The sequence below is a fragment of the Coregonus lavaretus genome (assembly GCF_964263955.1).
Source record: "Coregonus lavaretus genome assembly, chromosome: 13".
Taxonomy (NCBI): Eukaryota; Metazoa; Chordata; class Actinopteri; order Salmoniformes; family Salmonidae; genus Coregonus; species Coregonus lavaretus.
In genome coordinates this window covers 47,841,086-47,866,562 of record NC_140000.1, presented here as the reverse complement: position 1 = coordinate 47,866,562, position 25,477 = coordinate 47,841,086, and the positions used below count along the sequence as shown (strand labels likewise).

Below are 25,477 nucleotides of genomic sequence, written 5' to 3'. Positions count from 1 at the left end.
CTAGATATCCCCTTCCCCCTTCCACTGTGTGTGTGAGAGAGAGAAAGAGAGAGAGAGAGAGAGAGAGTAATTACATTTGGCCTTTCATTTTGTCTCCCTGACCGACCCTGATCACTGTGGTGAGATCACGTTTAGGGCAGAGTGGATATCACACTCCACCTATTGCTGTATAGCATATCTCGCTCAATGTCTCTGTCTCTCTCTTGCTCTCTCTATCTTGCTCTCTCTCTCTCTCTCTCTCTGTGTCTCTCTCTCTCTCTCTCTCCCTCTCTCTCTCTCTCTCTCTCTCTCTCTCTCTCTCTCTCTCTCTCTCTCCCTCTCTTTCTCACCACACCTGACCACAGCCAGATGGATTCATATTTCTTAGAAAAAGCCTGTGGTTGTAGTGTAGGCTACAGTTGAAGTCGGAAGTTTACATACACTCCACACATTTCTTGTTAACAAACTATAGTTTTGGCAAGTCGGTTAGGACATCTACTTTGTGCATGACACAAGTAATTTTTCCAACAATTGTTTACAGACAAATTATTTCACTTATAATTCACTGTATCACAATTCCAGTGGGTCAGAAGTGTACATACACTAAGTTGACTGTGCCTTTAAACAACTTGGAAAATTACAGACAATTATGTCATGGCTTTAGAAGCTTCTGATTGGCTAATTTAATCATTTGAGTCAATTGGAGGTGTACCTGTGGATGTATTTCAAGGCCTACCTTCAAACTCAGTGCCTCTTTGCTTGACATCATGGAAAAATCAAAAGAAATCAGTCAAAATTGTAGACCTCCACAAGTCTGGTTCATCCTTGGGAGCAATTTCCAAATGCCTGAAGGTTCCACGTTCATCTCTACAAACAATAGTACGCAAGTATAAACACCATGGGACCACGCAGCCGTCATACCGCTCAGGAAGGAGACGCGTTCTGTCTCCTAGAGATGAACGTACTTTGGTGCAAAAAGTGCAAATCAATCCCAGAACAACAGCATAGGACCTTGTGAAGATGCTGGAGGAAACAGGTACAAAAGTATCTATATCCACAATAAAACAAGTCCTATATCGACATAACCTGAAAGGCCGCTCAGCAAGGAAGAAGCCACTGCTCCAAAACCGCCATAAAAAAGCCAGACTACGGTTTGCAACTGCACATGGGGACAAAGATCGTACTTTTTGGAGAAATGTCCTCTGGTCTGATGAAACAAAAATAGAACTGTTTGGCCATAAGACCATCATTATATTTGGACCCCAATCATACTTCCAAAGTTGTGGCAAAATGTCTTAAGGACAACAAAGTCAAGGTATTGGAGTGGCCATCACAAAGCCCTGACCTCAACCCTTTAGAACATTTGTGGGCAGAACTGAAAAAGCGTGTGCGAGCAAGGAGGCCTACAAACCTGACTCAGTTACATCAGCTCTATCAGGAGGAATGGGCCAAAATTCACCCAACTTATTGTGGGAAGCTTGTGGAAGGCTACCCGAAACGTTTGACCCAAGTTAAACAATTTAAAGGCAATGCTACCAAATACTAATTGAGTGTATGTAAACTTCTGACCCACTGGGAATGTGATGAAAGAAATAAAAGCTGAAATAAATCATTCTCTCTACTATTATTCTGACATTTCACATTCTTAAAATAAAGTGGTGATCCTAACTGACCTAAGACAGGGAATTTTTACTAGGATTAAATGTCAGGAATTGTGAAGAACTGAGTTTAAATGTATTTGGCTAAGGTGTATGTAAACTTCCGACTTCAACTGTATGTGCTTTTCCTATTTTAATCTAATCCCACAGTGCCAGCCAGGTCTGCCCGTTGGGACATACCTGGAGCAATGTTCCTTCTAATTGTTTTCGGGGGCTGAGCAAATTTCAGGTCTGCTGAGAGCAAACTTGAACGTTGTGAAAATTCTGTGCAACTTCCAGCACGCGTTTACTGTGAACACTGAGGCTGTACCCACTTTAAGTTGCAGTTTTAACAGTGGCCAAGTAGGTTACTGTGGCTATTTGATCATAATGTAGGCCTACCAGAGTGGCCTACCATCAAAAACAATGGAGAAAATGCATTCCATAACATTTTAACATGGAAATAGCTGTTCTATCATTCAGCCTACATTAGCAGCCAATATGTGGTGTTCAATGTAGGCCTACATTCCATGAAACGTTTGAAAAAAACATGCAGGGCTTGACATTAAACGGTTTATCCACTTGTCCTTCAGACAAGGAGGTGACTGAAAATGTTGGTGTGAAGAAACCACTTTACAAAATAAAATGCATTATTATTCCCATACCATTATTACAGAGAATCAGATAAATTATGCTACCCTCTGCCTATTGGCTACTCAAAATACAACACTGCCCCTTTAAGACAAAAAAGCTCTTTACCTGACTTGCTTTTTAAAGATGTCTAGAAATGTACACGTTTTGTGCTCTTCTAGGAAGCAATCACTCCCTTATTGCTGACTACAAATAATCTATAACTGGGCTAATAACTCACTAACTAGCAAAGGATATGAACAAAATGTGCACACTTGGCTACATGCAGCTCTCGCTTTGATCTCAAAACAAGCGCATCTACTCACGACCGCTCATGCTGTAAACACAGTCCAGTTTAAAGTAAATAGCACAGATCCATATATGGCAATGGTCTATTTGCATATAGGCCTACTGCAGCTCTGATTGTTTATGCCACACCAGTCTGTGTAGAGTACGGGCTGAGTCCTGCATGTCAATGCAATAGAATCCTACTCCAATGCGTTCTGCCTACAACAAAATCTCTCGCATAGTTCGTTTTGTTTTGGTATGTTGCATTGAAAGTGGCTAATAATGCGTTGATACGATCACAATTGCCACAGTAAAGGGAAACGTTGATAGTGTTAACAGGGAAAAACTCTAGAACAGTGGTCACCAACCTGTTCTGAGTCAATATCACGCTCTGAGTCAAAATGCAAGCCGAGATCTACCGCTCAGATTTTTTTTTACATTACTTAAAAAACGTAAGCCTATGCAACATTAACCAATTAAAAACAGTGCTGTAGCAATGAGGTTTGTGCAGTAAGTTATAAGTCCAATACATTATCACCACATATTGGCTTTGCTTGAATTGCCCTGCTTGTTGTTCGGGCCATTTTTTTTTTTTTACATTTGAGGTAGGCTATATGATCACAGCAGTAATAGATCCGTTGTTGTATTACTTGAGAGACAGCAGACTGCGGCTCCGCCTCTCAACATCCCTCCGCTCTCCCTTTCCTCCACTGACGCTGACACTGCATTATTTCTGCCTCATGCACAAATTAATGTTGTTACTCCTATGAACAGAGAATGTTAAATATTCCTCGGTATTAAAAAGCCTATAGATACACTTTCCTACTCATTCATTACTGCTGCAGTGCTTGTTGTAGCATTGAGTGGAAATAGGAAGAACGCGCATTTTATGGCTTATAAAAGTGTTGACAGTGCTGAGTAAGAACTTAAACGTGAACTCACTAAAAAAAACAGCAGCTCTTTGCTTTATTCATTGACAGTCTCTCTCTAGTCATGGTTTTATGCCTGCTACATTACTGCAGACACGGTAATCTCAGCCATTCGATTGGCCAGCGGTAGTCCTATAGTGCACTTGATTTGCTCTCCAGGCCCGCCGGGAAGGCAGAGTTTGTATCTTCAGACACATGAAATGGTTCCAAATGGCAACAGTTGCCTACCCAGCGTACAGGGCTGCTGAATCAGGTGCACCTACCACCAACATCACGAGACGAGACACAAGGTTTGCTTTATCGTTGTTGTTTTTTACAGAAATGTTTGGCGATCGACTAGGAATGCCTTGGAGATCGACCAGTCGGTTGCGATCGACCGGTTGGTGACCACTGCTCTAGAAAGTTGAGTGAATTTCAATCTCGTGCTTCTCTCTGTGGGCTGATATTTATTCTGGGAGGAAGTCCCGGGAGCTGGGTGGCCGCACACTCACTGTCCTGGAGTTTAGTCTCTACTGGGGAGGGAGGGCAGGGCCAGAGCAGAATGGCAGCCAGGACAGACTAACAGACTACCGAGCCAGTCATCCAAAGGTTACCGTACTACCACATCCATACCCCATAAGGACCAGAAGTTTTCCTGCTCAGGTTCTGTGGTCAGGAAAAACTAGACGTAGAGGAAAGCTGGCCAATGATGACTTAATAATCCCTTGGCTTCTTTAAGGTGCATCGGCCATTTACATATTTTAATAATTTATATGATATGATGAAAGACTGAATTGTAAAATTGTAGGCAAGGCAATGTAAAATCCACAAATCTTACAAGCTTGGCATCCAGCCAATATTAACATTTCAATATCAGGCAACTACTCCACCTAGATATTTAACACAATTTTACAGAAACCTATGATGAAAATTAGTATTTTAGGGCACTCTATAACTGAAATAGCCTGAAGCTTTCCTGCCTCACTTCAATTCAATGTCAGCAATTTCATCCCCAGCTGGCTCTCTATATGCGGTAGCAATTGAGCCTGGGGACGAAGTTACACGTTGTCCAGTGGAAACAAAACCTCTGTTTAGATTAAGGCTGCAACTACATCCATAATGTATTAAGAAATGTCTGCCTTTGTGGATTCCTTTGTTTCAGTGGTCTGTGGGAAACCAGTGGTGACAGTGACTGGTACTATAATGCGCTCTGGTATTGCATCCTTGAATTATTGGAGCCCCTGGGATGGATGGGGCAGCTGGTGTGGACTAAGTACCTCTGGGGAACATCCATGGTAACACTTATAGACTGGCTGTGTTTACAAGGCTAGTCTACACACTGCAGTGGTATCTGTTCTAGTATGAGTGCTTCAAGAGTCGCCCCCAGAGAGGGAGGGAAGGCCCTCTCAACTCCCCAGCTCAGTAAGGGTATTGCGGAGAAATGTGTTTGTGTTTGTGTGTGCGTGTGCTCGGGGATATGCATGGGTCCCCCACGAATACACTGCATTATCGATTTACTCTTGTTTGCGACTAATGTTCAGGCCTGATTGTTTCTTCCCTAACAGGGAGTTTTGTGTTACCGCTTGTTCCTGCCCTACTTATAGCCTTGTAACTTTCTCCCTGCATTGATAAATGCTAGCTCTCACTGTGGGTCATCACCTTTAACACAGGCACAGCATAACTGTTGGCGGGTTATGGCTGTAAAACGGGTCAATGGCTAGCATTGCTGCTCACATCTGGCCTGGTGTTTTTGAATCAGGTCCAATGACTGCACCCTATGGTATGGTGTATTGTTGCCTACGTGGAATTACATTTCAATACATACAATTATATTACAAGGTGTGTAAAGCTCTGTTTAAATGGTGGATGTAACAGATCAGAGAGCGCTCACCCACACAGGGCTATACCATTACACACAGGTCCCGCCCAGAGACAGAGGGTAGGCTGCCAGCTTGGCACGGTGCCAGTCATTTCATGCCGCTCCTCATCTGGGGCTGGTTGGCATGTGGCACGAGGGGCAGAGAGGCAGCGAGGCTGGCGGCAGGCACTCCACACACCCATGACTCCCTTCAGAGAGAGAGAGAGAGATAGATAGAGAGAGAGAGAGAGAGAGAGAGGGAGAGAGAGAGAGAGAGAGAGAGAGAGTTAGAGAATGTTTTGCATATAATTAGGCCACAAATTAACTTTGGTTTGTGAAACAAATTAACACATTGAACAGAGAGCCATCAGGGTAGGGCAGACATGCATTTTGCACATGCTCAGTGGTGGCCCTTATCCTAATGGGGACCACAGCAACCCAGCCTGGTGTCCCTATAGGGATAAAGTGTATGCCAAGCGCCTTCCCCTTTCCACATCTAGATAGTTGTTTGTGTATTAGACAAGGCATTTAGCTGATCCAATGTGATGTTTTTTCTGCATGATTGATGACCTTCTCTTTTTGTGTGACCACATTTTGAGGTCAGAAAGTAGCGATGCTAGAACGCAAATCACAATGTCTCAAACTCTAACAGATGCCCTACATGAATGAACTTGAGGAGGCAGTATACAGAGCTCTCATTACATCTCTTCAGACCTGCACAGACATTGTTCACCTACAGCTCTCCAGTCTTGGACTTTTGGTTGATGGATGGAGCTTAAACGGCTAAAGGAAAAGAGAGAGAGTGTCGCTGTGAAATATGAAAGTATGGAATGCTTGGGGGTCAGAGTTGACTTGTTCATGTGTAATGACTTAGCCCTTGGTGTGTGTGTGTGTGTGTGTGCGCGTGCCTACACTACCGGTCAAAAGTTTGGACACACCTACTCCTTCAAGGGTTTTTCTTTATTTGTACTCTTTTCTACATTGTAGAATAATAGTGAAGACATCAAAACTATGAAATAACACATATGGAATCATGTACAGTGGGGAGAACAAGTATTTGATACACTGCCGATTTTGCAGGTTTTCCTACTTACAAAGCATGTAGAGGTCTGTAATATTTATTATAGGTACACTTCAACCGTGAGAGACGGAATCTAAAACAAAAATCCAGAAAATCACATTGTATGATTTTTAAGTAATTAATTTGCATTTTATTGCATGACATAAGTATTTGATACATCAGAAAAGCAGAACTTAATATTTGGTACAGAAACCTTTGTTTTGCAATTACAGAGATCATACGTTTCCTGTAGGTCTTGACCAGGTTTGCACACACTGCAGCAGGGATTTTGGCCCACTCCTCCATACAGACCTTCTCCAGATCCTTCAGGTTTTGGGGCTGTCGCTGGGCAATACGGACTTTCTGCTCCCTCCAAAGATTTTCTATTGGGTTCAGGTCTGGAGACTGGCTAGGCCACTCCAGGACCTTGAGATGCTTCTTACGGAGCCACTCCTTAGTTGCCCTGGCTGTGTGTTTCGGGTCGTTGTCATGCTGGAAGACCCAGCCACGACCCATCTTCAATGCTCTTACTGAGGGAAGGAGGTTGTTGGCCAAGATCTCGCGACACATGGCCCCATCCATCCTCCCCTCAATACGGTGCAGTCGTCCTGTCCCCTTTGCAGAAAAACATCCCCAAAGAATGATGTTTCCACCTCCATGCTTCACGGTTGGGATGGTGTTCTTGGGGTTGTACTCATCCTTCTTCTTCCTCTAAAGACGGCGAGTGGAGTTTAGACCAAAAAGCTCTATTTTTGTCTCATCAGACCACATGACCTTCTCCCATTCCTCCTCTGGATCATCCAGATGGTCATTGGCAAACTTCAGACGGGCCTGGACATGCACTGGCTTGAGCAGGGGGACCTTGCGTGCGCTGCAGGATTTTAATCCATGACGGCGTAGTGTGTTACTAATGGTTTTCTTTGAGACTGTGGTCCCAGCTCTCTTCAGGTCATTGACCAGGTCCTGCCGTGTAGTTCTGGGCTGATCCCTCACCTTCCTCATGATCATTGATGCCCCACGAGGTGAGATCTTGCATGGAGCCCCAGACCGAGGGTGATTGACCGTCATCTTGAACTTCTTCCATTTTCTAATAATTGCGCCAACAGTTGTTGCCTTCTCACCAAGCTGCTTGCCTATTGTCCTGTAGCCCATCCCAGCCTTGTGCAGGTCTACAATTGTATCCCTGATGTCCTTACACAGCTCTCTGGTCTTGGCCATTGTGGAGAGGTTGGAGTCTGTTTGATTGAGTGTGTGGACAGGTGTCTTTTATACAGGTAACGAGTTCAAACAGGTGCAGTTAATACAGGTAATGAGTGGAGAACAGGAGGGCTTCTTAAAGAAAAACTAACAGGTCTGTGAGAGCCGGAATTCTTACTGGTTGGTAGGTGATCAAATACTTATGTCATACAATAAAATGCAAATTAAATACAAAAAAATCATACAATGTGATTCCGTCTCTCACTGTTGAAGTGTACCTATGATAAATATTACAGCCCTCTACATGCTTTGTAAGTAGGAAAACCTGCAAAATCGGCAGTGTATCAAATACTTGTTCTTCCCACTGTAGTAACCAAAAAAGTGTTAAACAAATCAAATAATATTTTATATTTGAGACTCTTGAAATAGCCACCCTTTGCCTTGATGACAGCTTTGCACACTAGTGCAAAGCTGTCAGGTAGTGTAAATGCATGCTATTGATCTGCCTGGGATGAGAAAGGTCCAGTTTCATTTCCTGTAAAGGAGACAGAGAAACTCCAGGTTTTGATGGCAGCATAGATAAGAGCCTGTTCTCTATATCACAGAGGATATCATGTTCATCAAGATTACCCAGCCTCACCGTGTTCCTCCCTTTGATAAACTGTGAATCCAAACTGATTGAAACAGACATCGTCACCACACTGCATCAAACCACCCTAAGGTGTTTCCTTTCAGGAAGAAGTCATTCAAGTGAAGGAGGATGGTTTGGATGCCAGTAGAAGGCTGATTCTCTTACATGGAAACATTCCATTTGTGTGGAAGCACCTCTGGTATTCTTTGTCGAAGTGTGTGTGTTTTCCTTGCCATGATGCAGTGTGTGTCTCTGTGCTCGTTGGAGCGTTGGGGTGCTTTCAGCTTGGTTTCCTCTGTAATCGATGGATTGACGACTGTAGCGCTCCGACCCGAGTTCCGGGATTCCGCTCGGCCGCACACCCCACTGGACCAGGGCCGGCCGCCGGGGGCCACAAGCAACGCTCCGCAGAGGGGCCACAACCCTCTCCACATCCCACTGTCACCTTCCCTAACCCCCAGGGGTCACAACGGTACAACCACTAAGTTTGCTTGATCAGTAAAGCCTAGCGTTAGGTCTGTCCCTGTCGGTGGTTTCCAGTGACCATATGGGTTCGTAAATCTCATTAAAAGTGGTCCTTAGTTCAATTTGGTTTGTTCTAGAAGGATAATGGAATGTTCCATGGCTCGCAATGAGGTTACTGTCTCAGAAGTGGAATGCCATGCCATCGGTATGCCGACTGCCGAGCACAAATTCTAATATTGCTGTCTGTCACCGTAAAGTAAACAGTCTTGTCCTGTTGGTATTGATCCTCTTGTATTAAGTTGAGCACAGCGTTAGATAGCCTCCAGCTTGCCACTGGATGCTCAGCAATGCTCTGTCCTCTGCCTCTGTATCTGCTTGCTTTTATGACCTATGACCTGGTCTGCACCGCTGAACAATCCTCTGGGTCTTTGAGGAGCCGTGGTATGCAGGGGATCTGGATGACGTCCAAGAGAGCTGGCACTCTCTCCAAGGGGAATTGTTACTGGAAGTCCATTCCAATGTTTCCCCCCAAGAGCCAACCACAGAGAATATAAATACTAAACAGAGATAATATACTGAGACAGACACATGGAAATGGCCTAAAGCCATGATACATCTTTAAACAACTCCTTTCCCTATATAGTGCACTACCTTTGTACTATAGACTTATAGGGACTTCTAGCTACTGTGCATTTCCGGCTTTGTGATCATTAGAGAGAGGGCCAACCGCAGAGCAGACCCAGTTACCCAGCATCCATCCACCAAGCCTGGCTGAAACAGTAACAGCTGTTTGACCAGGAGCAGGGGAAGAGTGTGTGTGCATGCCTACACTACCGGTCAAAGTGTTTAGAACACCTACTCATTCAAGGGTTTTTCTTTATTTGTACTATTTTCTACATTGAAGAATAATAGTGAAGACATCAAAACTATGAAATAACACATATGGAATCATGTAGTAAAACACTCTACTTCCTTTCTGTCGTTCACACTAACTTTTATTCCCTTCCCTCTCTTTTTATCTCTCTCTCTCTTTCCCTGCCATATCTTTGCTCCAGGGGACAGCTCTCTCTCTCTCTCTCTCTCTCTCTCTCGCTCTCTCTCTCTCTCTCTCTCTCTCTCTCTCTCTCTCTCTCTCTCTCTCTCTCTCTCTCTCTCTCTCTCTCTCTCTCTCTCTTTCCCTGCCATATCTTTGCTCCAGGGGACAGCTCTCTCTCTCTCTCTCTCTCTCTCTCTCACTCTCTACTCTCTCCTCTCTCTCTCTCTCTCTCTCTCTCTTTCCCTGCCATATCTTTGTTCCAGGGGGACAGCTCTCTCTCTCTCTCTCTCTCGACTCTCTCTCTCTCTCTCTCTCTCTTTCCCTGCCATATCTTTGTTCCAGGGGACAGCTCTCTCTCTCTCTCTCTCTCTCTCTCTCTCTCTCTCTCTCTCTCTCTTCTCTCTCTCTCTCTCTTTCCCTGCCATATCTTTGTTCCAGGGGACAGCTCTCTCTCTCTCTCTCTCTCTCTCTCTCTCTCTCTCTCTCTCTCTCTCTCCTCTCTCTCTCTCTCTCTCTCTCTCTCTCTTTCCCTGTCATATCTTTGTTCCAGGGGAACAGCTCTCTCTCTCTCTCTCCTCTCTCTCTCTCTCTCTCATCTCTCTCTCTCTCTCTCTCTCTCTCTTTCCCTGCCATATCTTTGCTCCAGGGGACAGCTCTCTCTCTCTCTGTTTGTCTTTTGCCTGCCATGTCTAAAGGAGCTGTGAATGAGTGGCTATATTTACAGGACGGTCAGTGAAGGTGTTTCAAAACGGCAGCTCGGGTTGCTAGCTGAAAGGAAGGGGCCATTAGTGTTGGGTTTCTGTGAAAGTCCACAAAGCAGCACTGTTGAAGCGGGAGGAGAGTGGAGATTTATGATCCCTAGGCTAAGCGGGAGGAGAGTCTGGAGATTTACCAACCCTAGGCTAAGCGGGAGGAGAGTCTGGAGATTTACGACCCCTAGGCCAAGCGGGAGGAGAGTCTGGAGATTTACAACCTCTAGGCTAAGCGGGAGGAGAGTCTGGAGATTTACGACCCCTAGGCTAAGCGGAGGAGAGTCTGGAGATTTACAACCTCTAGGCTAAGCGGGAGGAGAGTCTGGAGATTTACGACCCCTAGGCTAAGCGGGAGGAGAGTCTGGAGATTTACGACCCCTAGCCAAGCGGGAGGAGAGTCTGGAGATTTACAACCTCTAGGCTAAGCGGGAGGAGAGTCTGGAGATTTACGACCCCTAGGCTAAGCGGGAGGAGAGTCTGGAGATTTACGACCCCTAGGCCAAGCGGGAGGAGAGTCTGGAGATTTACGACCCCTAGGCCAAGCGGGAGGAGAGTCTGGAGATTTATGACCCCTAGGCCTTTCTTCACATATAGACTCATCTGGGGCTGGTTGGCATGATCAGAGAGACACAGGGCTATACCATTACACACAGGTCCCGCCCAGAGACAGGAGTTTGACAGAGAGAGGGTAGGCTGCCAGCTTGGCACGGTGCCAGTCATTTTATGCCGCTCCTCATATGGGTCTGGTTGGCATGTGGCACGAGGGGCAGAGAGGCAGCGAGGCTGGTGGCAGACACTCCACACACCCACGACTTCCCCCTCAGAGAGAGAGAGAGAGGGAGATGGGGAGAAAGAGAGATGGGGAGAGAAAGAAGTAGAGAGAGAGACAGAGGGAGGACAACTGGCATCCCTACAGAGGGGCCACACACCACAACTGAGGAGAGGGAGAAGTTAGTCAGCATAACAGATATCTAATAGATAACTCTGAATGTGTCCCCTGCTGAATGGATGCTGTGTTCTAGCCCAGCGGTCCCAGTAGGAGCACATCCCCCTTAGCTCTGAGGCTGAACAAAGGGCATGCACAGGCCAACAATCTCTGACCTCACTTACCCCTCTGAACTTAATGCTCTCTCTCTCTCCCTATCTCTCTCTCTCGCTCTCTTCCTCCCTCTCTCTCCCTATCCCTCTCTCTTGTCTTGAATGATGCTTGTTTACTACAAGGCTGACAGGTTACATTGATTCTGTAGAGGGGGAAACTTTATGAGATGGTGTTTGATTGTCCACTACAGTCTGTTGTGGTGCTATAAGTGATCTATATTGGTACTATAAATGATGTACAGTGTAGTAGTAGTGTTTTGTAGGATCAGCAGCAGTGGTTTTCTGTATAGCTGGGACCACTGATAAGAGTGAAGGGAACATCCGGCTACAGACAGGAGTGAAACTGATCCCTACTCTGCCCCCCCCCCCCATCTCTCTCTCTCTCTCTCTCTCTCTCTCTCTCTCTCTCTCTCTCTCTCTCTCTCTCTCTCTCTCTCTCTCTCTCTCTCTCTCTCTCTCTCTCTTCACTAAGTGTGCCACTGACCTTAAAGTGAGCCTCCTCCAAGCCACCCTGAGTGGAGCTGTGCCACCCTATGCCACCTAGGTTACATGCTTTATAGACCCAGTACCTCGTCCCAGGCAGCTGTGTTATAGAACTGTAAAAGGCTGGTCTCTGATTGATTTCTGTTGTTTTGCTGACTGGGTAAAAACGTATTCTGAGGACTGTGTTACCCGCTCACACTGAGGTTTTGGGGTTACGGGGCTCCTGCCAAGACTAGTAAGGGCATGTTGTTTTTTTGTTGCTTGGTTACGCAACCTTAAAGAGGAAGCTTAGGTCATCCAACGTAATCAAGTGTTCCGTTATTCAGTTATGAAATGAAGTAAAATACATAGCTTTAGTACTTTTTGTGCAAACAAACACCTTCTTCACCTTTTGATTTATTTATGAACTGAATTTGGTGAGGTGTGCTGGCAATATGAGGTGTGCTGGCAGGTTCACAGTGTCTCTCTCTACAGCCAGTCATCACTGTGTCAGAGCTGGCTCAGTGCACACACAAACAAACACACACATACATACACACAATATTGGGGTTGGTTGCTGGGTGTTTGTGCCAGTTTTGGTGCCCACCTTCCTCAAAGGAGCTACACACCAACAGATGGCCAGCTCTGACACAACTTCAGGGCTGCATTAAAAAATACTGGGGCCACACCGAGCTCCTCTGAAATCAGTAGAGGCTGGGTTGACCTGGAGCAGAAAGCAGAACAGGGGGCACAACCTATTTTGACCTCTGGGACTTTTGGCTTTTTCCACCAGGGTGATTGGGGTCAACAGAGTTCATCAGAGTTTGTCACAATGTGAGGAAAGTCCAAACAACCTGGACTCATTAGAGAACCAGAAAAGAGACAGATATAGAAAGAGAGATAGATGTAGGAAGGGATGGAGATGGAGAGAGAGAACATGGATATGAACAGCTGTTGGAGGCATTACTCAACATCTGTCCTGCTCTTCACTTAGAGTGGTCTGCTTACCAGGGCAGCCGGAACTGTCACACACACACACACAGCCAATTTCATAACTCACACGCTAATCCTAATCACTAGCAATCTGAAATGTCCAGTACAATTCTCTGTGTTTTGCATCTTCCTTAATCTCGACACCCAGAGCTAAATCTGAGGTGTGCACTGGCCAGCTACTTGATTTATGTCTCGTTTGTCATAAGAGAATTCATCTTCCCTTCTGTTTGTTGTGTTCTTATATTCAGCCCTAAAACACAGCTCCCTTCATTCAAGACTAAAACCTACAATTTGTTTATAATGGTTTTTGCTTGGAGGATAAGGAGTGATTTTATCTCCCTCCTTGGTGGTGAGGTGGTGTTTCATTTCCTGTGTCCTGTCCCGTAGGGTGCACGCCCTGCCTCATCTGAGTCACAGCAACAGGGAACATGTTACACACACACACACACAGAGTGCACTGGTACTGCAGCGTGTGGTCTCCCATGGGCGACACCGCTGCTACTAGGGCATTGTGGGAAAGTACTGACACCTGCTGGATGTGTGTTTGAATACTAGAGTGATTAATCAATTACTTCAGGCAACATGATCTGTATTGTTAACACTGAGGCTTGCAAATACTACTATGGTGCTATTGTTATGTAAAAGCTGCCAAGGCTTTACACAGTAGAAGTTGTGTAGAGGAATAGCCTACAGCCAAACATCCATGTGGACAGAATCGTTACAGACATCAATGCATATAGTGTCCTTTACACATGGACCTGGCTAAATCAATGGCTTGACATACGTTGATATGATCTGATGCATCTATGTGTGCCTTTCCTGCAGCTGTTTGACCGTGTGAGGGAGGACAACCCAGACTTCCACCAGAAGATAGTTCCTATCAGCAGTGAGTTGACACAGCCTGGCCTGGCCATCAGTCCTGAGGACGTAGAGAGACTGACCTCCTGCATCAACATCGTCTTCCACTGTGCTGCCACCATCCGCTTCGACGAACCCCTCAAGTGAGGACCACAGCCCCTACACACACACATTAACTATCCCTCTATCCCTAGCTATCATGCTAACTCACTACTTTATCAACTCAACAAATCAAATCAGTTTGATTCTATATAAATGCATGGACGTAGCTTGTGTCTGACACAGAGAGAGGTACAAAGACATAGAGATCCTTTTAGTAATTAATTAAGTATTCTAAATCCCAATTCTATGTACAAAGGCACAGTAGACCGTCTCTAGTTCAGAGGAATTCAGCCGGTATTGGGGCCATGGTAGTCTTTGGATGTTTCACTCGGGTCTGGTTTATGGGGTCGGCGGGTTTTGCTTTGTCATTGTCCCAAGTACCAGGAAGTGTCCATTGCCCAGGGACTCCCTACAGGAAGTGATGTTTGGTTGATAGTATGGACTGTTTGTGTTCTGGTGTTGACCAATGGGAAAGCTGATACTGTACATCTAGAGTATGATGACGGTTGAGAAACACAACGGAGATTCCACGATAATACACTTTATTTGTGTAGCGTCTGTCAAGCAACATTGTTTACTTAAAATGGTTGACAGACGTTAAACATATTAAATAAAATCCATTACAATGATGTTGAGAGGAGAAAGACATAGAGTACTGTAACATTTAATTTATAATAAGGATTTAGAAACTGTTTAAGTTTTCAATATTCCACATGGTTTCCTCATCTCACGTAGTAGACAGTGCATCAACGTTCCATGTGGTGAGAGAGAGACAGACAGAGAGAGAGCTGTATCCAGGGAGTCTGCAGGTAGCTAGCCGTATGGGGGAGAGAGATGTCTTTAGATGTCTCCCTTACTCAGTGAGGAAGCAGGAATGAGGTGTTCAGAGGGATTATTAAAACATAAAAGAGCTCTGTGTCTGTCTGTCTGTCTCAGTGTATTCTCACGAGCCTTCATCATACTGTTAAATATATCTGTCTGGGTGTCTGTGTGACTGCTGGGAACAGATCCCTTTGAGTAGGACAGACAGGACAGCCTTAAGGGATGATATGCCGTCAGAGAGGTGAAAGGAGGTGTGGGGAGGCAGGACATTAGCCATGACTGACAGCTCAATTAGGGAAAAGCTGTGAGATTGTTCTCTGAACAGCATCATAACTCTCTTCTCTTCCCTCTTTCACTTTGTCTTTCTCTTTTCACCCCTGCCTCTACATCCCTTCCTCTGTATTTCTCCCTCTCTCCCCTGTTCTCTCTCACTTTCTCTCTCCCTCTCTCGTTTTGACACACAAGGTTGTTACCCTGTCTCCCGGGAAACAAAGTTGCCAGGGAGTGTTGGAGCATAATCAGACAACAGTTTAATCACAGGGACCTAGACCACTGCTCTTCAGATAGTGCCCTAGACACGACATCTATGCTGTGAAAATTTACAGGGCTAGTCAAGCCTTGCACTGAAGCAGTGATAAGCACAATAGCCACTATAGCCGCTAGGCTACAGTATATCTAGCACCCTAATGAAGAATTCATTAATGACAGCGGCTTGGAACAGTGAGGAACACATAGTTAGGAGCAGTCCCACAGTCACAGTGGTGTTCTAGGCTCTATAATAGTTCTCAAACGGTGGTACGGCCTACTACTACTACACCTCTCATCCCCATGTGACAGGCCACTGCCGCTGACTGTCACAACTGCCTTCCCGGCACTGCCATTAATGGCCAACCGCTGCCAAACCACATCTGACATCTGCACTCACATAAACACACACATACACCGTCCACACTGCCTGACTGTGGCTGAGAAGCACTATCTCTCTGTAGACTGGCTGAGAGGTGAGCTAGAGTCCTGCCTGTTTAGGAAGCAGTGTCAATAAGGGTTGCCAGAGTTTGATATGGCTTTTTGAAAGGGTAGATGGATAGATACAGGTGTGGTTTGTATGGAGTAAAGAGAAAATTGATGCAAATGTTTATTCCGGGAATGGAAGCACATTGCTGGAATGATGTGTAAGGATAAAAGGGTGTGAGTATGTTTGGTCTCTCTCTCTCCCTCCCTCCTTCTCTCTCTGTTTCTCTCTGCCTCTCTCTCTCTGTCGGCCTCTCTCTCTTTGTCTCTCTGTCTGTCTCTCTCGGTCTCTCTGCGTCTCTCTGTCGGTCTCTCTGTCTCTGTCTCTCTCTCTCTGTCTCACACTTCTCTCCTTGTGATGATATTATGAGAATGCATAGTGTGCTTATGCTGCTTAGGATACTTATGCACAGTGATCACTAACCTAGTCCTGCTGTGTGTGTATTTCCTCTCTTCCCAGACACGCCCTGCAGCTGAATGTTATGGCCACGCAGCAGCTCCTGTGTCTGGCCCAGCAGATGCACCACCTCCAGGCCTTCATCCACATCTCCACAGCCTACGCCAACTGCAACCGCAGGCACATCGACGAGATCATCTACCCACCGCCTGTAGAGCCCAAGAAGCTCATCGACTCCCTGGAGTGAGTAGTGTGAAGTCTACTTTCTGCATCAGAGTTTGGGGTGGGGCTGCTGCTATTACGAATCCATCTATTCAGGAAGTGATTTCAATTGCAAATTTCATGCATTGAAAATATGCTCAGTGAAGATAAATGGCACTTAGGCCTAGATTCAATTAGATCAAGCGTTAACCGGCGATAGCCAACACCTGCATAGCTGATGTTTTGGTGGTGTTGGAGGTGGAACTACGTTGGAGCTGTCAAATCGGTGAGCAGCTGCTCTTGTGATCATTGTCACGAAGCCACACCGGTCCCACTCGCGTTAGAAGTTCAACATTTGAAAATGTCCACATTAGGTATAACGCCTGGAGCCGCTTGTGGATTTGACAGCTCTAACACAGTTCCACCTCCAACACCACCAAAACAACCGCTATGTGGGTGTCTGTCACGATTCTCTAAAGCAGAACCCAGAAGCAGACCAGGACAAGGTGAGTTGAATGAAGGTGAGTATTTATTTAAAGACTTAAATGTGGAAGCAGGAGAATCCAGGTGACGGAGCTGGCAGTGGAGGTGAGTTGGTGGGAGTGAATGGGCAGATCCAATGATGTCTCTGAAGCCACAGACAACCAGGCAGCGGTGGAGTGAATGTTCCGGGAGAGTAACTGTAGACAGAGTAAACGAAGGTGAGTTCACAGCAAGCAAAAAGTACAGAACAGCAAAACTAACTCTTAGTAATCTGAGGCTGATACGCAGGCACAACATACTGTTCATGGCTAACGATCTGGCAGGGAATGGATGTCAGGTCAGAGCTTATGAAGTGGAGAGGTGATGATCAGAACCAGGTGTGCAGATAGCTGATGAGATGCAGGTGCGGGTAATGGAGAGATCTCCCACCTTGCTTCGTTGCCCGGCAACCAGACAGGGTGCGGTCAGGAAACTCAGGAAAAAACAACTCCAGGACAAAAACAGGCAACAGATAGAAACCGACTCAGGAAGCGGGATTCATGACAGTGTCGGCTACCACAGATCTGATATAATTTAGCCCTTAGTTAGATAAATGACAGTATATTTATTGAATTTCAATTAATCTCCTGAATTAATTGATTGAAATGGAATTGAACTGAACCAAGGGTGCTGTCAAGTCCACACCGCCTCGTGCCATTTCCAACTAATGATTGATTATAAATACCCTCACAGACAGCTATCAGAATGAATGATGTTTCATCTATCAACACAAAATGCCAACTTTACTTCAATCCTGGCATGTGTCCTGTACCATTGTGATGTGAGTCTAATTGTGAGTGTTCTCTTGTGTCTGTGACTGCAGGTGGATGGAGGACAGCATCGTCCGTGACATCACGCCTCGCCTCATTGGGGACCGCCCCAACACCTACACCTACACCAAAGCCCTGGCAGAGTGCGTGGTCCAGAAGGAGAGCGGCAAGCTCAGCATCGGCATCATCAGACCCTCCATAGTGGGAGCCAGCTGGCAGGAGCCTTTCCCTGTGAGTACCATTACCATAGAGATACAGTATGATATACATGTCATTCTATGGGACTTCATTACTCTACTGGACCTTGGCACTGGATAGCTGGCAGCAATAGAGTCAATAGATGATCAGTAGATACAGTGGGGGAAAAAAAGTATTTAGTCAGCCACCAATTGTGCAAGTTCTCCCACTTAAAAAGATGAGAGAGGCCTGTAATTTTCATCATAGGTACACGTCAACTATGACAGACAAAATGAGAAAAACAAATCCAGAAAATCACATTGTAGGATTTTTAATGAATTTATTTGCAAATGATGGTGGAAAATAAGTATTTGGTCAATAACAAAAGTTTCTCAATACTTTGTTATATACCCTGTGTTGGCAATGACACAGGTCAAACGTTTTCTGTAAGTCTTCACAAGGTTTTCACACACTGTTGCTGGTATTTTGGCCCATTCCTCCATGCAAATCTCCTCTAGAGCAGTGATGTTTTGGGGCTGTTGCTGGGCAACACAGACTTTCAACTACCTCCAAAGATTTTCTATGGGGTTGAGATCTGGAGACTGGCTAGGCCACTCCAGGACCTTGAAATGCTTCTTACGAAGCCACTCCTTCGTTGCCCGGGCGGTGTGTTTGGGATCATTGTCATGCTGAAAGACCCAGCCACGTTTCATCTTCAATGCCCTTGCTGATGGAAGGAGGTTTTCACTCAAAATCTCACGATACATGGCCCCATTCATTCTTTCCTTTACACGGATCAGTCGTCCTGGTCCCTTTGCAGAAAAACAGCCCCAAAGCATGATGTTTCCACCCCCATGCTTCACAGTAGGTATGGTATTCTTTGGATGCAACTCAGCATTCTTTGTCCTCCAAACACGACGAGTTGAGTTTTTACCAAAAAGTTCTATTTTGGTTTCATCTGACCATATGACATTCTCCCAATCCTCTTCTGGATCATACAAATGCACTCTAGCAAACTTCAGACGGGCCTGGACATGTACTGGCTTAAGCAGGGGGACACGTCTGGCACTGCAGGATTTGAGTCCCTGGCGGCGTAGTGTGTTACTGATGGTAGGCTTTGTTACTTTGGTCCCAGCTCTCTGCAGGTCATTCACTAGGTCCCCCCGTGTGGTTCTGGGATTTTTGCTCACCGTTCTTGTGATCATTTTGACCCCACGGGGTGAGATCTTGCGTGGAGCCCCAGATCGAGGGAGATTATCAGTGGTCTTGTATGTCTTCCATTTCCTAATAATTGCTCCCACAGTTGATTTCTTCAAACCAAGCTGCTTACCTATTGCAGATTCAGTCTTCCCAGCCTGGTGCAGGTCTACAATTTTGTTTCTGGTGTCCTTTGACAGCTCTTTGGTCTTGGCCATAGTGGAGTTTGGAGTGTGACTGTTTGAGGTTGTGGACAGGTGTCTTTTATACTGATAACAAGTTCAAACAGGTGCCATTAATACAGGTAACGAGTGGAGGACAGAGGAGCCTCTTAAAGAAGAAGTTACAGGTCTGTGAGAACCAGAAATCTTGCTTGTTTGTAGGTGACCAAATACTTATTTTCCACCATAATTTGCAAATAAATTCATTAAAAATCCTACAATGTGATTTTCTGGAGAAAAAAAATCTCAATTTGTCTGTCATAGTTGACGTGTACCTATGATGAAAATTACAGGCCTCTCTCATCTTGTTAAGTGGGAGAACTTACACAATTGATGGCTGACTAAATACTTTTTTTCCCCACTGTACATGGATCACATTCTGTATGTAGTCTGTGGACGTTAAACAGTGTATTGACTGGTCAGCAAGATAAGTGTATCAGAAGAAGTGTGATTGGCTCAGCCACTTGCCTGGTGGGAAATATATCACAATTTATAAAAATCTATGTAGCACTTTCACTGTGATGATGGTAAAAGGGCTCAGTCAGAATCCTGCAAATTCTCACACCATCATGTCCTGCTGTGGTGGCAAATGGATGGGAATTAGTGGTTGATCACTGTAATAGTACACTGGTCAAAATATCTCCCCTGTATACAGTCAGACATAACCCTCCCATTGTCCTAGGGTCAAAATGACCCGCCACTGTGTTGAACCAACTTTATTTAATTTTTATATTTTGGGGATCATTTGTGAGAAGGAGGCAGTGAGACTTTAAAGAAAGTATCACTGCCTCCTTCTCACAAATGATCCAAAAAACACAGTGGCGGGTCATTTAGACCCTAGGACAACGGGAGGGTTAAAGGGGGATTGGGTGTGTAGTGCTGAGTAAGGGTTGTATTAGGGTTGGACCAGGACAGGTGTGTTCCTATGGTTCGGAAGGTCCGGTTGGGCTGGATTCCGGGGCTACGAAGAGGAGCATCCCTGACCCCAACAGCTGGATAGGCAATGTGAGGGGGGCAAGGAAGGGGCAAAGGGGCAAGGGAGGGGTACTGGAGGGAGGGGGACTGCCAGTGCTGAAACCGGAGAGCCCCTGAGTGTCTGCTACTAGATAGAAGGTCACTGAAAGCACCTGTAGGTTCATGGAAAGGCTGCTCCGAAAGTTCAGTAGGTGCAGTAATCAATCAATCAATCAAATGTATTTTATAAAGCCCTTTTGACATCAACAGTTGCCCCTAGAAAGGAACCAGGTTTCCGATGGGTGGCCAGTCCTCTTCTGGATGTGCAGGGTGATGGTACTTTCATGAGTAAGCTGCTTTTTATTTTATAATCTGTCCTGCTGCTGTAGTGTAAGCTAACATCTTAGCATAAGGATTCCACAGGGTTAAGTATTTTAATCTCACTTAGCATAGCGGCAGATGAATATATTAAAGCGTTGAATAAATAGAGACTTTATTGCTGCTTAACATTTTGGAGGAGCAATGGGAGGATGTTGTTCAACATTTAATCATTTTGGTGATATAATATTCTTCATAGTTCTTTCCCCCAAATTCAAGTGACATGCTTGCTTTATTTTCCTACAGGAATATTATTTGAATGTCTAAGGCTCCATGAATTCACACAGGAAGACACCAAAACAATTGTACTCTGTCAGAGTTTTCAATAGAGTATAATACACTTTTATAATGCACTAAAAAGTATATTCACAGAGAACTACTATTTAGCCCAGGGCTGTATTTAGTTTTCTGGGGCTGAAACGTTTGAACAGTGCAGGATCCAGAGCCAGTAGATGTGTAAGTGGGGTCGGGCCTGGCCTGGCGGCGAAACAGCCAAAAGATCACGCTTTACAAGTTTATTGCCCTGGCAGCTCGAGCCAGTGGGAGCGACGAGACAAGGGAGGAGGGTGTATGTGTGTGTGTGAGATTTACTTCAATCTCCATGTCCTCAGAACTACGTTAAGTGTTAAAAATGTCACAGGCAATCCCCCAATGGGGGTCAAAGATTTATCCCTGCAAAAATTGGCTCTGAGACGATGTGATAAGGACTCTTGTCTGTCTGACTGACTGACTGACTGTCTGTATGTCTGTCTGCACCATACCATGTAGCCTTACCCTGTAGGGACAAGCCACAGATAGACACACACAAATAAGCCCAGTCTATTACCAGTGTATTACCGGGGGGCTAATTGATGTGGACACTGTGTTACTCTCCCTGCCTCAGTCTCACTCTCCATAGGTAACTAGCTAGCCTAGCACACCACTGGAATGCTAACTCAGCAGATACACAACAATCTAATTGATGTTGCTGTTAGGAGGCTATCTTTAACTTGATGACGATGCAGCAATGTTATAGCGGTGCTTGAAGCTAGAATCCTTAATTGAAACTGTAACAAAGCGGACACCCCGGCTGTGTTTCGGTAAAAAACTGAGGGATGGGCCTGGAGAAATGTAACCACTCTCAAATTCATAGACAGAGCTATGGATGCAAGGAATTATATCAAAATTATAGTTTTAACCATGTTTTGAGGCTATACAGTGTTTGTTTACATTGACATTGTTTACGAACATTGGAGTAAAACAAGCTTGTATTTTGGGTTCTGATGAGGTATGACAGTTGAATTAAGCTCATGAGGCATTTATACATTATATTCTTCAAGAATCAATGGGTATATATCATTAATTTATAAGTCCAAAAATGGATGTAGCAACTAAGGATTCCAGCTTAGGGTTCTCTTTCATCTACGGCTCTATTCAATCTGTATCGCTGAAGCGTTACAGATTGCGCAATATACATTTGAAAGTAATTTCCGATTGAGCCGAGATATGCAGCGTTTACCTCGAATGCAGTGTCCGCTAAAGCGGGAACATTGCCTTTAAATTTCAATAATGCTGTAACGCTGAAGTACCTCAATACGGATTGAATAGAACCCCACATTACACTAATGCATTCCCTCCCTCTTCATTCGTCTCAGGGCTGGATCGACAACTTCAATGGCCCAAGCGGAGTCTTCATCGCTGTAAGTACCAGCATCTGCTTATTAGTTGTATTTTTCATATACTAAGTTTGCTCATTTTGATGCCACTAGTGTAAAATGAGATGTTGTGGTAACCCTGTGTCCTGTCTGGTCAGGCGGGGAAGGGCATCCTGCGCACCATGAGAGCCAACAATGATGCGGTGGCTGACCTCATCCCCGTCGACGTGGTCATCAACCTGACCCTGGCCGCTGGCTGGTACACGGCAGTGCACAGGTTAACTTTCCCCCCAGGTGGAATATGGTTTGACCAATGACTGTATGGTTTAACCCACACAAACAGACACCCCCCATATTGACCTGCAGGAAGACCTCCTGTAAACATACCTTAGCCCAGTTTGTTCGAACACACATTCAGCTCTACACCATTTACTGATGAGGAAGCCCAGTGTTTTCAATTGATGTGATTTGTGTTTGTGGGCTCATTTTATAGATGTGTCCTAATGAACCCTCCCCTTTGATCCCTTAAACCCTTGACTCATCTCACTACTCCCTTGCAGACCCAAAACAGCTCTGGTCTACAACTGCACAACGGGCGGCATCAACCCTTTCCACTGGGGAGAGATCGGTAGGTATCTGTCTGTCTGTCTTTATGCATGTTACGGTGACATCCTCAATGCTTGCTCATCTGCCACTGTGGCTTCCCTCATCATAAATCAATGTACTTCAGTAGTTGAAATCTTGATGGTTATGGTGTTGTGACTGTGAAACTATGCATCATACATTCCCACGGGGGATATGAAACTGTAGGTTGTCTGTCAGTCCTGGTTCTCCTAAATCAGTTGTAATGGTGTGTCAGTGAGAAGCAGGTGGATAAATGATCTGTTTCATAATTGGATGCCCAGGGATTTTACAGTGACGAGGGTCTACTGCCACCTTCTGGCAGCTAGTAGAACATTACATCTGAACCCCACACTGTTTACATCTGTTTGACCTCCACTGTGGATCTGCCCAAATGACAACTCCAATCAGCAGTAAAGCACAGATGCCCATACAATAACAATTAGAGGCAAAGTGTCATCATGAAATTGTCACCCTCGCAACTGCTTCCCTCCAGCCTTTTGATTGTGGTGACGGCTCCCCTCCCGGCCCGTCATCTACAGTACATCCCAGCGGACCACTGAGATGAAAAGGAAGCATGCGGGCCGGGTACCAGGTAGCAGGTGACAGCCAGGGTCCCTCTGCTCTCAGATTAGTGAATCTGCTCCTTTCACCCTGGGAAATTGCCACCAGATGGCTGGCAGTGGGATTAGGGCTCATCACTCCGCCTCGCTGTTATAGAACTGGGATAGCGGGCACTAATCTACCGGCCCACGTAAGAGCTAAGAATCAAGCTAATCAAACTGGGTCTGGGGTGCCGCTGCTTAGGGAAGTTGGAGGTTTGCTGACTTGATATGTTATCAACATTCTGGTATCTTAATTGGTTTTCCTCGCCTCCTCTCCTCACCTCGTTTTGAAAAAGGTCAAGATAATTGAGGAGCGGCGGTAAGGATAGGGATCGTGGAGGGAATTGCGCTTGCAAGAAATGAGACGGTCCTTCACTCGCTCGTCATCAGGCAAATTAAGTTTACAGAGGAGGAATCCCAAAATACATGTGTAAAGTGATAAAAACGAATATAGCTAGTTGTGCAATAGATGCTATAGATAAAAGGATAAGTAGAGTATCGTTTTAAATGTGTGCATGGTTTTCTCCTTCGAGAAAACAACAGCTGATTCAAAGGGGGTGTGGCGGATGTTAAAACACTTCCGTGGTAGCAGCCGGGAGGAAGCACATGAGTATGCTCGGCGAGAGGAGGCTATCGAGGAGTGGATGATACTCCTCTATTAGCTTACTAACTAATTGCCACTGTGTGACCACATGACCACTTATCGGTTTCCGAGTCACTGAAGAGAGGAGGACGGAGGAGTCGAGGAGAGGACAGACTTTTGTCCAATTGAGAATCTCCCAAGGAATCGAGGAAGGAGCCTGGAATTGAGAAAGAGCCTTGGAATACTGCTCAGGAGTTTTCCTCATTCAGGCTGGGATTCAATCCAAGGCTTGTTATAGAGCACTAGACAGCCGACAATGTACCCTTTAAAGGCACCATGAATTGATCCCCGGCCTCAATCTTGTTCTGAGGGAAGCTCCACTTTCTAGGGCAGAACTAATGTGATTGGTTGGATGACAAGTCAGTGGGTGGAGTTTACAGACGAGAGTCAAATAAAATAAACACTTTTAGGGAGGTAGGTTGGATATGGATGGAGGGCGTTCAACATGGATTTTGACCCAAAAAGTTTGAATCCTGGTTGTGACTTTTGTTTTCCTTACCCAACGTTTTTAACTAATTACATTTCTAATCTATTAACTTTGTTTGTTTACTTTGACTGAACAGCATTAAATATGTGAAAAAACAAGCACGCTGCCATCCCCCCTACTAGCGCAGTGGACTAGGCACTGGGATAGGGAACAGGAGGTCACATGTTCTAATCTTGTTGATGCCCTTTTCCAAAGATACATACACTACCGTTCAAAAGTTTGGGGTCACTTAGAAATGTCCTTGTTTTCCATGAAAAAATACATGAAATTAGTTTGAATAGGAAATATAGCAAAATGCATAGCAAATGTAGTCATTGACAAGGTTAGAAATAATGATTTTTAATTTAAATAAATAATTGTGTCCTTCAAACTTTGCTTTCGTCAAAGAATCCTCCATTTGGAGAAATTACAGCCTTGCAGACCTTTGGCATTCTAGTTGTCAATTTGTTGAGGTAATCTGAAGAGATTTCACCCCATGCTTCCTGAAGCACCTCCCACAAGTTGGATTGGCTTGATGGGCACTTCTTACATACCATACGGTCAAGCTGCTCCCACAACAGCTCAGTAGGGTTGAGATCCGGTGCCTGTGCTGGCCACTCCATTATAGACAGAATACCAGCTGACTGCTTCTTCCCTAAATAGTTATTGCATAGTTTGTAGCTGTGCTTTGGGTCATTGTCCTGTTGTAGGAGGAAATTGGCTCCAATCAAGCGCTGTCCAAAGGGTATGGCATGGCGTTGCAAAATGGAGTGATAGCCTTCCTTCTTCAAGATCCCTTTTACCCTGTACAGATCTACCACTTTACCACCACCAAAGCACCCCCAGACCATCACATTGCCTCCACCATGCTTGACAGATCAAGCACTCCTCCAGCATCTTTTCA

The 25,477-nt window shown here is 45.2% G+C and overlaps 1 protein-coding gene across 1 annotated transcript in view; it reads left to right on the top strand.

The window, feature by feature from the left end:
• Window positions 1-25,477, top strand: part of LOC311140069 (fatty acyl-CoA reductase 1-like) — a gene marked incomplete at its 5' end in the record, with an annotated part of 145,704 nt that overhangs the window by 114,322 nt on the left and 5,905 nt on the right. Inside the window, 6 exons of the mRNA XM_084175026.1 lie at window positions 13,820-13,995; window positions 16,248-16,427; window positions 17,731-17,908; window positions 22,239-22,283; window positions 22,397-22,515; window positions 22,799-22,866. Coding sequence (XP_084031152.1) covers window positions 13,820-13,995; window positions 16,248-16,427; window positions 17,731-17,908; window positions 22,239-22,283; window positions 22,397-22,515; window positions 22,799-22,866 — 766 coding nt within the window. The remainder of the gene's footprint in view (window positions 1-13,819; window positions 13,996-16,247; window positions 16,428-17,730; window positions 17,909-22,238; window positions 22,284-22,396; window positions 22,516-22,798; window positions 22,867-25,477) is intronic.